General features: G+C 38.2%; 1 protein-coding gene across 3 annotated transcripts in view; it reads right to left on the bottom strand.

Moving 5' to 3' along the window:
• Window positions 1-9499, bottom strand: part of NUP155 (nucleoporin 155) — a 50387-nt gene extending 40888 nt beyond the window's left edge. For 2 of the 3 annotated variants that reach the window (XM_072605786.1, XM_072605787.1), the window contains exons 1-6: window positions 9149-9499; window positions 6632-6769; window positions 4180-4276; window positions 2753-2823; window positions 1508-1600; window positions 661-827 (exon numbers count right to left, since the gene is read on the bottom strand). In XM_072605786.1, coding sequence (XP_072461887.1) covers window positions 661-827; window positions 1508-1600; window positions 2753-2823; window positions 4180-4276; window positions 6632-6769; window positions 9149-9311 — 729 coding nt within the window. In that variant the 5' untranslated portion in view covers window positions 9312-9499. Of the gene's footprint in view, window positions 1-660; window positions 828-1507; window positions 1601-2752; window positions 2824-4179; window positions 4277-4817; window positions 4911-6631; window positions 6770-9148 lie in introns of those variants that run through there. The other variant, XM_072605788.1, reaches the window with a different exon arrangement.
• Between the last annotated feature and the right edge of the window lie 3884 nt (window positions 9500-13383).

The following is a 13383-nucleotide window of genomic DNA, read 5'->3' as shown; positions in this document are numbered from 1 at the left end:
GATTTCACCAAATCAATCAAGATTAGACAAGCAAACATTTTATTTTATCAACTTCTGCAATTTCTGAGAACAATCTATTACTGAAGAAGAATCACAGCAGTTAAAGGTAACTAATTTGGATTTAAATGTAAAGATAGTAAGCTCCTTGAGGGTAGAGTCCATCTTTCCTCTCTTTTTCTAACTTCAGTGCTTAGCATGGTGCCTGGCACATAGTAGAAGCTTAATAAATGTTTGTGGATTGATTGAAAGAATGATTCATATATTTGCTAACAAATCAATTCTCATTCTGATTCCTCAATCGTATGTTCCCTAATTAGAAAAAATAACCTGGGATTCTAGGAAGCCAAGACAATGGAATTTGAAGAAACTGGGGGAAAGACACTATAGGGGCAGATCTCTCTTCTGCTAAAAGATTTAATTTTTTAAAATTTTCTCTGTCCTCTTAAGATTTTTATCTTTTACCCTAGAAAAGCAACTTAAAACCTTCCTAAGCACATCTTTCTATATTCTTCCTCTAATATAAAATACTAATTCCAGAACATTTCTCATTTTCATGAGATCACTACAATCTTTATAATAAAATGTTTCAAAAAAATCTAACCATCCCCACCTAAATCAAAAGATTGATAACTGTCTAGTTTCCTAAAATTGAATACTTACTTGGTATGCTACTTCATATAAACAGCCATCCTTTCCAGCCAAAAAAATTCTACCATTATCCGTAGAAGTAATTGTCAAAAGATAGGTATTGTCAGTGGGTAGTGAATATAAAGGGTCTGGAAGTAACTGCATTCCACCAGACATGCTGTCATTAAGGACTCCCACACCTAGTTTAAGTAAAGAAACAATGAAATATGTCATAACTCTAAGAGAAATATACACTTTACTTTTTTGGTTTTTAAAGCACAATCACATATTGTCATGAATAACTGATTTCATTATAGATAAGATTTTAAAGAGTTTTGTAATTGGTCATACTTAAAATGTGCTAGACAGGTTAATATTTTCACGGTTTTGAATAAGATATACTCATTTCTTTCATTAATTACTTGATATTCAATAAAACTGCATCTAAAGATATCTGAAGGAATCCTTAAGTGCATGATGAAACCATTTGCCAGACAAATCTGGAGAAAGTCGGAGACAGGCTGCACCGGTGGGAACGTGGAAGCGCCATTCTGCTTTAAGTAGACAGTGAATTCAAGTCATCTAAAACTCCTTTTTTAAAATAAGTGCCTGTATTTAGGTCACAAAAAATCATGCTTCTAAAACAAATATCAGGACTCACAAGGACCAGGACTCACCACTAAATTCTGAACAAATCAGTATGTTTACATGTTAAGCAGAGAAATTATACCACAATTAACCCAAACTTATGGAGCAATGTTATACTCTTTCCAATTAAATAGTCAATGAAGTTAATATAGTCAAGTAGATTGATCTCAAATTTAACTATGAAACCATTCAAAATATTTTCATTTAAGACACAACAAATATACATACATACCTGTTTGCAAATTAGCATAGCTGAGTCCTAGAATGACTATATCTACAGGGGTGGCCAGAACCAGGAGGTGTCTTACATGAGGCTGAAAAATACCTTAAGAGGACAAATTCAGATAGAGATCCTTCTTAAGGAGGAAGAACATGAATTTATAAAAAAAAAACAAACCAAACAAACACCTGGCATTCTGTGTATAGTAAATCTCATAATATTATCTGATTCTAGTTCTATTAGTCTTAATTTAAAATATATATTATTTCTAACATATGACATCCAACAATTATAGTAACTTGAAATCACAAATAATCTGTTTCAGTTAGTTGAATAAGAGTTGAAAAGCAAACACTGGGAAAGAATCTTCATAATGACTAATATTCAGAATGAGGGTTGCATAGCAAAGAGATACATCACAAATATAATAACGGCATTTCTTGGTAATTTTAAAACAACTTGTATTTTTTTAAAAACTAAATTCACTTGGCAGGTATCTGTAGGAAAAAGTTATAGAGGATAAACACACATCATGATTTATCTTTAAAAATTATCTCCATTCCTAAAGCATGGAGTTCAGGCTTTTTCAGAGAATTTGGGTTTTTCCCTCCCTTAAAACAAACTCTTCAGGTAACTTACAGTTACTTCAATGCTAATATGCATCTTGAGAGATGCAGGACATGAGATAAAATTCTAATTCATTTATTCTGTTATTTGTTCCCAATTATAAAGGCATTAGGAGAGGAGATAGGTTGAAAGACTGATAAAATGACTGGGGATTTTATGAATTTCATTTAGCAATCTCAAGATGAGGGATTCAAAATCCAAAAGAACAATGTAGCCCAGAAACAACAGCACGTTTAACAATTGGTTTTAATATAATGGAAAATTACATTAAACAGAAACCTAAAATAGTGCTACCTCCAATCAACTTTAAATGACAAATATTTAGGTACCATAATGAATGAGGAACAAATTTAAAATATTTCAGATAAAAAAGTAAGTTACTGGCTAAAATTAATATATGCGCTATAATTATTTTCACATTTATAATGAAGAAGCCTTATGTCTAAATTATTTCAACTTTAATCAGTGTAATCTAAGAACAAGGATTCAAAATACAATCTTGCTCATTTAAAGCACTTACATATGGATTCTACCCATATGGAGTCTCACACACATAAATGCACACACAATGTGTGTGTGCGTCTGTGTCTGTGTGTGTGTGTGTGTGATCATTGTATTCTACTTTCTTACCAGGTTTTGGCTTCACAAGACCCACAGCAAGAATAGTTTCACTAAGTCCATCAAAGTAGGCAAGGTCCCCTCTGCCAATAGTTGAAAGAAAAGTTATACAAGTATGAATAACAGAATACTTTTAATATTCAAATTATTTACCAAGTAAATCTTTAATTACTACTTTTATTAATTACAAAAATTGAAGTAATTAATATTTACATCAACAGGGTAATTAGATGGTACACTGGATAGCATGCTGGGCCTAGATTCAACAAGACTCATCTTCCTGAGTTCAAATCTGGCCTCATACCCTGGGTAAGTCACTTAACCCTCTTTGCCTCAGATGGAAATGGCAAACAACTCCAGTATCTTCACCAAGAAAATCCCAAATAGAGTCACAAAGAGTCAGACACAACCGAAAAATTGCTGAACAACAAAATAACTTCCAAATTGTATTTAAATGTACAAATCTTGCATTAAGCTTCAGCAAAGTACACTGTTTCAAAAAACAATCTATAATAACGAGCTGTACAAATATTTTCCTCAGAAATGTTTTAGATATATTGCATTTAAATGCCCATAGGAAAACAGAAGAAATCCATTCACTACAGAAACATACAGCTGAGTGGCTAAACTGGGATTTGAAAGTGTTAGAAATGGAACAGTGAGAGATGTAGCGAAAGAAAGAGTGTGCAGTGGCTTGTCATATATACAAGGTAGGATGACATCCATAGATCTATGTTCACTCCATAGATTAGCAGTGGAGCAAAATTAAAACTAACATTCATCCAACTCTACAGCTAAACATTAAAGGATTAACTCTGGATTGTGCTCAATCTACCAACAACAAAAGGGTGGCAATACAAGAAATCACTTGTAGATTACATATGTACACTGACCATGAAATATTTCCTATGCTTCACACCTTCCAGCAATTCTGTATTTTACTTTTATTTTTTGCTTACAAGTAATGAGTCTTCTCCATTTCTTCAAGGTGGAACTATATTCAAATTATACTTTTTCAATGCAGTGTAGCAAAGCACTAGACCAGAAGTCAGAAGACAGGTCACTAAACAATTGTATGATTTTCTTCCTCTATCTTCTTCATTTTTAACGTGTTGGATTATAACCTCACTAAGGCCTCTGCTAGACCTTTAAATTCAATGACTATACCAAAATTACGCAAAGGTAATCTCTATTTTTTGTCACAATGTAATGTTATCCGGATAGCCTTAAAAAAGGCAGCCATTGGAAGAAGTATAAACTGATACCTGAATGGAAAACCAAATAGTAAGTTTCAAAAGAATCTTCTTAACTTCACTTATTGATTATTAGGAAAGGTACAGTAGAATACTGCAATTAAAGAACTGAAATGTATACATTGTAGGTGTTAGATTCCTAGTTTCAATGTCAGAGGAATTATTAAATATTTAAAACATACATACCCATCTTCATAGTTCCACATAAATATGTCACTGTCAATAGTGAGCCATGCCCTCCCAATCTGAGGGAATACCCCCATCATACAGTTACATTGCATATCTGAAGCATTATAGATGTAAGGTTTAAATGTTTTAATCTCACAGCAAACCTATTTCAGAAGTCTTAAAAAGCTGTTTAAACAAGTTATAACTTCTTCATGCCTTATACAAAGTAAATAACCTATGAAGTATTAGGAAATTTTATCTTTAAGAATTACAATTTTTAAAGCAAAAAAATTCTTGGTAATCTTTTAGAACGAGCAACTTATGGTATACTTATTTGGTGATACTGAGTTTTGTTACCTAATCAAAAATGTTAATTAAAAATGTACCACACAGAATTTTAACATCAATGCTTAATATAAGAAAAACTATTCATGAAAAAAGGGCAGAAAAATTATATACAAGTAGGTTCTGATTAATGCAAATAATGAATCACCCTGTATTGGTTGTGTTACTTGAATCTGTACAGCATAGTTCTATTAGGCTGTAACTAATTACCATATTTTAAATAATTATGACTGAAAAATTAAAATACCTACAACCACTTCAAAGGGATTTGTTGGATACAACTATGTATGGATACAATTATGTATGGATACAATTATGTATGGCATTTGGAAGTCATGAATACATGTCAATTTCACAAAGATATGGAACAGATGAGTAGAAAGAGTACTGAACTTGTAGTCAGAAAGAACTACAAGTCCAAATTATTATTAACTGTGTAATCACAGGTTAATTATTCAATCTCTGAGTCTCCGGTTCCTTCTCTGTAAAATAAGGATGGTATAATCAAGCTGTTAATGAAGTCCAAGTGTGAACATGTAATATTAATAGAACAAGAAGGTCTTCCCTGTCAATTAATAGGTCTAACACATGAAGCCTGAGATCACATGGAGCTCAGACTGGGAGGAGCTTGCCCAAGAAGGAGACAGATAGCAAAGCAGAGAGTGAGAGCAGACAAAGCACTGAGAGAGAAGCAAGGTGTGAGTGAGGGAGGAATTTCTCAAACTGAACCTGTTTTTGTGGGGAGGCCTGACAGAAAGAAGGTTTAAAGATGTTGGTGCTCCTTGGACAGTGATAAGTACCCTGTTAAATCTTACCTTCTAGTATTCTAATGATGTCTCAAATAAATATTTTGGTTTTGTCTTTGAGGAAAAGAGTTTGTTATATTTTGTGAATTTACCCTGGAAATATGCATGCATATTCATAGCAGCTGCTATGGATATCTGGCATTACAGGATACAATAAAAAAAATTGTTCTGTGCTAAAAAAAGAACAACTTATATAAACTAATAGGACTAGGAAATATGAAAATGAGATCCATGGGATAATTTGCAATAAAAAATTTCAATATAAATATTAAATATAAATCATTCATATTAAATATACTTAAATATAATTTTAAATATATAATTTAAATATAAATTAAAAAATTTATAAATATAAAATTTATATTTTAAATATAAACTAAAAAATTTAGATGGACTGGAGTGTTAAGACTCAAAAAACATAACAAAACGTTATTTTTAGGCACTTCAGAACTATGACTGGAAATTTCAGAAGAAACACATTTTCTTTTGCTAACTTTTCAATTTATGCTCCATTCTTAGTTCATGTGGAATTTCCTTTCCATTACTTGACTGCTATTGCCAATGTTTCAAAACATCCTTTTCAACCATCCTATTAAGTTTTAAGTTAAATTATTTGTATAATTCCTTGAGCTCTTTATCAAAGACTACAAATCTTTAAAATCTACAACAATCTTATAAAAATTGACAAGCCAAATGATAAATGCACCTTCATTATACAAAAATGATAGAAGTTGACCCCACTTTTAAACACTAAAATTTAGGAGATCCTCTAAACATGTTCATCATCCTACTCAAGATATAGTTATCCTCCAGAAACCCAACAGACACCCCACTCTAGGCATCTTCCTGTTTCTTGTAGCAGGAAGGGTAGTCACAGTCATTTTTTAAGAGATGAATCCATGAATAACTATGAGAACTACTTGAACAGAAGCATACTAACTTACAAAACAACTAAATTAAGGGTAAGATGTTTGTTTTACTAAATGATTTACTAGAGATTTCTTTAAATAGTTATCTCTCACAAATGCCACTAATACATTTTAAATTACACAATTTGCAAAATTTTAATGTATTGTAATTTTTCAGGAATACCTTTTCAGCACATGGTACACAACACTGACTTAAGTATAACCAACATATTTTTATGACAAAAACTAAACCAAAAATAATGAATATAATCCAAATAACAAAAAGTTCTCAATTCTCTCTCTCTCTCTCACTCACACACACTCACTCTGTCTGACATACACACACACACACACACACACATACACTCTCATCTGTCCCCACTACCCCCTAGCAAAATAAATATAGGATACGACCAAACTGTTCAACAAGCTCAGGGGGGAGAGGAACTCTTCGAATGGAACTGATCTCTGGAAGATTGGGTACTGAGAGCAAACCAGGTCCTTGTAGAGGATAATCCATGTCTGACATGCCTGAAACTGTGGGACTACCTACAAAAAAGAAAATCATTTGCTCAAAATGAACAGTAAAAGATTATTTGGGGCATTAAAGTTTTTTTTCTAATTATAGTCTCTAGTGGATCTGGGCACTTGGTTATTAGGGCAAGTGAGCTATGTTATTTTCCTGAAGCTCGCTTATCTTACATGATAAGCCAATGATAGCAATAAAATACCTGTATCTAAAATCAGGAAGACAAAAATATCAGAAGATTTCCAGACCAAATCCATCACTTCCCTACGTTTATGATCTATACCTATTTTTGAAGTTACTGAAGTATGATTATATTTTCTAGCTGTTTGTAGTATGTTTTTATCATCTCTCCAAACACATGAAAACTCTTCAATGGAAAGAATCTTGTGGTTTGAGATGCTATGGGATTCTCAAACAAAACATTATAGACATAAAATTTTGCATTTTCTTTAATTTCATTTTTTTCTCATGGATCTTGCCATTCTTTTGCAAGACAGATATCTCATAGACACATAAGCATAAGCAAAGAGATAGAAGAGAGAGGGAGAGGATCTATAAGTACAAAAATATTTATAATAGAATACTATTGTGCTGTAGGAAATGATGAAAGTGATGGTTTTAGAGAAAACTGAGTACTCTTCTTGTGTGAAGTGATGCAGAGTGAAATGAGCAGAAACAAGAGAAGAATTTATACAATAACAACAAAATCAGAAAGAAAACAACCTTGAAAGACTTAAAAACTCTAATCAAGAGAACGACAGAAAGAGATTCCAAAAGACTGAGAGGTTTAGGACTAAGCAGTTGTCTCTTGACAGAGAGAAGATGGGCTGAGGGTGTAGATTGAGACGTATTTTTTGGATATGGCCAATGATTTGTTTTACTTGACTGTCCTTATCTGATACAAGAGAGTTTCTTGATTTTTTTTTTGAAGGGAGGACAATCAGGAGAGTGTAAGATGATAGAAATGACAAAAAAAAAAAAATAAGAAAAGAGTGTCAATTAAATATTTTAAAATGCAAAGAAGAAAAGAGAAGGGGACAAAGAAGCAGAGCAGTATTGGAAATGTTAAATTTAACATACAGTTTTTAAAAGTACTACATAACTGATTCATGGCTTCAGATACAATGCTTTTTTCCTGTTCTTTTTTATTTTGAAGTGTTCACAATTATTCAATTCATAATAAAAAATTTTAAATATAAAACATTAAAAATATGATACCCTTCCATAATATTTTTGCTACTACACCTCAGGTTAACAATACTCATACAAGCTATTTGCTAAATACCGGATAATAGCTCACAAAGTGCTTTACAATTTTGGGACCCAAAACAATGGAAGGGGGCATCCATACAGGACTCAATTCTTTGTGGGAACAAAATATTAACTGTTAATCCCCTATATCACTCTTCAAATGCAGAAGTTTAGGTTTAAAACTTCCCCCTAAAAGAAAAAAAACAACAGGAATGGCACACCAGTATTGAGGAGTAAAAAAATCTCAAATTCCTCTGCCATCTGGCTTCCACAGTGAATTACTGCCATGAGGGAAATGGTGAAAATAACAGAGGAGCCTTGTACTGCTCTCCTGTAAATGTTGGTGCTTCCTAGAACAAGGATTGAGATCAAAGAGAGAAGGGAAAAGAAGGATACTACCAGTCAGCCACTGGGTTACACACATACTACAAATACCATTCTGAATTCTTCCACCTCAACACTCTTCTAATTAGTCTTCCCCCCAGCACCAATCTGTCCTTCACAAAATTGCCAACAAACTCCTGTCAACTTTCAGCAGAATCTAGGATAAGACACAAATTCCTTAGTCAAGAATGGAAAGGCTTCTATAATCTGTTCTACTTTAAGAACCATATTTCCCATTACACACTTGCTTCAGCCAAACTGGACCTGCCACTTCTTCCCTCTGTGAACTCCCACAGGTTATCATTCATTCCCCGATGGAACGTCACCTGGTCCTGAAACTTTCGCTTTTGTCTAGCACAAAAGGCGTTCTGTGTTTAGTAGGCACTTTATCAATGTTTGCTGGTGGCCAGATCCATGCACCAGAAAAATAATTCTGGCAGGAAGACAACGGCTGGCTTGTGGAGAGGAAAGGGAAGACTTTTAGCACTGGGGACTTCTGAGGCCTCCAAGACTTCAGATACAACCCCAGCAAACGAGACTCCCAGCTCTCGTCCCCTACGGGATCGTGGGCAGGGGCGGACGCCGTCCCCTCCGGCTGATCTAGCTTCCTGGCGGCCGGCTGCGTCACCCCTACTTTGAATTTACTCCTTCCCACCCTACGCTCCAGAAGCAAGCTCCCCGAGGGCTCGGCCTTGTCTGCGGGCGCGCCGTCGAGCGCGGGGGGCAAGAGGGGGCAGCGGGAGGCACGAGCGAGCCCGTCTCACCTGGGGCCGGCACCAGGAGCAGCTCCGACAGGTCAGGGTAGAGGCGGTCATCCTGCACTTGGCGGTCGATGAGCCGCCCCGCGTTCTCCAGGGCCTCCTGCAGGGCCGCGACCGCCGAAGGCGTGACCGCCGCGGCCGCCGGGCACACGAGCGAGGACGGCATCGCCAGCCGCCCTCACTGCCGCGGCGACAGGAGTCGGCAGATCTGAAAAGAAAGAGAAGACAGAGAAGGACAAGCCCAGAAAAGGCGTGCAGCCCAGCGCCGCTGCTCAAAAGCGCGCCGGGGCGCCCGGCAGTGACGCATTTCCGGTTCCGTCCGTCTCGGGCCTTCCGTTGCCCGAAGCAGGAGGGGAGGAGGGGAGGAGTCGACCGGGCCTGCAATTTTGGCGGGGAGGGCTGAGAGGTGAGAGGGGCGGGGCTGGAGCCTGTGTGATTGGGGAAGAGGGAAGAGAGGAGGGTGGGGACAGAGGAAGGGGGAAAAGGTTGGGGAAGGAGAGGAGGAGGGAGAGGGGAAGGGGAAGGGAAAGGAGAGGGGGAGGCGAAGGGGAGCGCGCTAGGGGCCTGGCCGCCAGTTACGAGGTGAGGCGGCTTCCGGGCTACGCGACGAGCGCGAGGCTCGAGTGGGGGCTGGGCCGGGGTCCCGGACCTCCCACGGCCACCAAGGGGCGCTGTGTAACCCTGCCCAAGTCACTTATCCGGGGCTGGGGAACTCGTGTGCCCTTGTGTGCGGCCCCTTGACTGAGTCCAGAAGTTTTACAGGACAAATGCCCTCAATAAAATGATTTCTTGTGTGGGGTTTGGACTCAGTCTAAAGTCCCCCGCGAGGCCCTAGGGGGCCCCCCACTCGGCCTCGGGGCTCCAGGGGCCCCCCCACTCGGCCTCGGGGCTCCAGGGGGCCGCCCACTCGGCCTCGGGGCCCCAGGGGGCCCCCCACGCGGCCTCGGGGCTCCAGGGGGCCCCCCACTCGGCCTCGGGGCTCCAGGGGGCCCCCCCACGCGGCCTCGGGGCCCTGCACTTCCTCCTCGTCCGTAGAACGAGGATGACCTAACTGACAGCACCTCATGCTCAGGTTGCTGTGAGGACACAATGAGGCGCCTGCGCAGCGCTTGCAGACGTTACTGTTTATAACAATGTATTTTATGTATGTAAAATATTTTATATAAGTAGAAAAGCACTATATATAATCTGTAAATATTCCATGTGTAATGTACAAAAGCACAATAATAATGACGTTATTCTTAATAGTATTCCAAGAGACAAGCGCTTCGTTCCCAGTGTCGTGCCAGGCACTGGGCATCCAGCCCCAAGGGCCTGCTGACCACCAAGGAGGCGGACGGTGTGCCTGGGAGCTGAGGGCACCTGGACACGAGGCCAGAGAGAGCAGACCTGCCCCCCGGATGTGTGTCTGCGGGGAGACAAGAGGAATACAGATCAGTCCGCAGCTTCCCAACCCTCCTGTGCTCAGGCTCTGGTCTAGGGCTGGTTGACGCAAAGACAAAAATGGAACCGGCTTTGACCCCGTGAAGCTTACGCTGTTATGGAGTTTTATTTTTGTGTTATACGAAATAGAGTAAGTTGGGGAGGGGGGGTGTTGAAGAATCAAGATGGATTTACCCCTGGAGACACCTGACCTAAGCTTTGAGGGAAAAGAGGAAGCCTGTAGGGAGTCCAAAGGAATGGCGATGGAAGATGGAAGTTCACATACAGAAAACAGCAGATAGGCCAGTTGGCCTGGACTACAGGGTGTCATGAAGGAGAAGAATGTAAAATAAGCATAGGAAGGTAGGCTAAAGCCAGGTGGAAAAGGGGTTTATATAAACATGATCATCGGTCTCTTTCTCTTCACTTCACTGTTTTTTGACCCACTTTAAAAATATGTTATCCAGTTCCAATTAATTTTTAATCATTGCTTCAAAGATCCTTTATTGAATGTAATATTGATTGTATTATCATAAAAGATGCATTTAATATTTATTTCTGCATTTGTGAGGTTTTCAATACTCTAAAATGGTCAGTTCTTGTCAATGTGCCATTCACAGGAGAAAATAGGTATACTCCTTTTACTCCCATTCAGTATTTTCCTAAGGTCCAGCATATCTAACTTTTCTAAAATTCTATTCAATTTTTTAACTTCTTCCCTACTTATTTCTTGCTTCTATTTAAATCTGAGAAGAGTGAATTGAGGATCCCCACTATTATAATTTTGCTGTCTATTTCTTCTTATAACTTATTTACCTTTTCCTTTAAGAATTTAGATACTATTCCATTTGGTGCCTATCTGTTTAATATTGATATTCATTGTCTATGGTACCTTTTACCAAAATGTAGTTTCCTGGTCTTGAACCCTTCAATAGACAAGAAAGAGACTCAGGCCTTCTTCCTACTTTTGGCCACCAGCAGGAGTATATCCCACATTTCAGGATCATCATGAGACTCCTCTACAATGACTTGCCATGCTACACAGACTGATTGGGGAATATAGTCATGTTATATTGGAAGCAACCAGACGGGTGATCCTACAAACTCTTCTGCTTTGACCCCTGTCATATACTCATGCCATTGAACACCAAGACTCAGCTAGTCTAATGGCAAGAACCTGGAGAATGGAGCAGAAGGGCTCTTTGGGTTCTGGATTTATGTGGGCAGTGGTCAATTATACCTTCTTTGAGAAGCAATTGTTAGCCTGCTCCTGGGCCCTAACTGAGACAGAGAGACTGAGAGGGAATATTTAGGTTATAATGAGACTTAAAATCTCCATTCTCTAATGGGTCTTGCCCACTAACAAATTACATAAACCTGGGAGCACTCAAGAGGCATCAATGATCATATGGAAATGGTACATTCAAAGCCAAGGAAAGCACAGACCCAGAAGGGTGAATGAGCTTCAAGAATTGTAGCTGACCAACCAGCTGAAAGAGATGTCCCCAAAGTCATCTGTTACGCACACCCCTAGCAACCTGATGCCCTTGTCAGTCCTGGAGGACACAGGCACCTACTTTACTGATAGAACCTCTTGCGTCAAAAATGATTAATGAAGTACATGATATCGTGGGGCCTGAGGGTGAGATTCACATCACTCAAGCCAACAGTCAATCACTCCAATGGTCAAAGCTATGAGTAATGATCAATGGAGGGTCATGACCATAAGCTCCAGGACCTCTGTTTAAGAAAGGAGCTTAGCACAGTTTTCTCCCCATTTTCCACCAGCTATACAACTTTTGCACTTCACTATCACATCCATGCACTGGGTACTTCCACTTGTTTCCACTTTTCCCACCCTTTTCAAAATCTTCCTTTTGTGTGATCTTCCTCCATTATACTGTGACCTCTTTGAAAGTTGGGATTTTTTTTTTTAACTTGCATTTGGATGCCTAGTGCTACAGTGGTGCATAACCCAGTAGTTACACATCCAGATTGACTCTTATTTTCAACCCAACTCACATCCAGCAGGAAGTTGGATGATCTCCATAGGGCCTACCTGTTTGGATACAAGTTTGGATATAAGTTTGGACAATTTGAACCCTCCTGGCCATACACCAATCAGTTATCTATTACATTTACCATCTCCAAGGCTTCACTTATTTTTCTTAGGACAAGAAATTTACATGCCATGCTTTTTTTACAATCAGCGAACAAAGCACACAGTGGTATCTTGTATTTTCTGCATTTTTTGTCAGTTAAGTGATCAACCAAACATTTATTAAGCTCCTATTAAGTATACCTAAACTATGAATAATATTATTGCCCTAGGTGCTTTAGAATATAAGAATAATGAATGAAACAAACTATAAGGAGTTACATTCTAACTAGGAGAGACAAGTATATATAGAAGTATATATACAGAATAATTGTATGGAAAATAAAACATCATTAAATATAAGAGTTTGGGAAGGAGGATATTAGCTGTTTTAGAGATAAATTAGGTCAAGTCAGGAAGCATTTGTTAAGTGCCTACTGTGTGCCGGACATTTTGCTAAATGCTAGGGATACAAAAAAAAGAAAAACAGCTCCTACTTTTAAAGAATTCAGAGTGCAATGGAGGAGATAACATACAATTATGTATAAATTATACACACACACGCACACACACACAAACTATACATGATTAAGTGGAGATAGTTTCAGAAGAGAGGTGCTAAGATTAAGAAGAACCAGGAAAGACTTCCTGCGGGCTGTAAGAATTTAATTCATACTTCAAGGAAGACAGGAAAGTCAGCAGTCTAAGATGAGGAGGG

Source organism: Notamacropus eugenii, chromosome 4 (genome assembly GCF_028372415.1).
Source record: "Notamacropus eugenii isolate mMacEug1 chromosome 4, mMacEug1.pri_v2, whole genome shotgun sequence".
Classification (NCBI taxonomy): domain Eukaryota; kingdom Metazoa; phylum Chordata; class Mammalia; order Diprotodontia; family Macropodidae; genus Notamacropus; species Notamacropus eugenii.
This window is presented reverse-complemented; position numbering and strand designations above follow the sequence as displayed.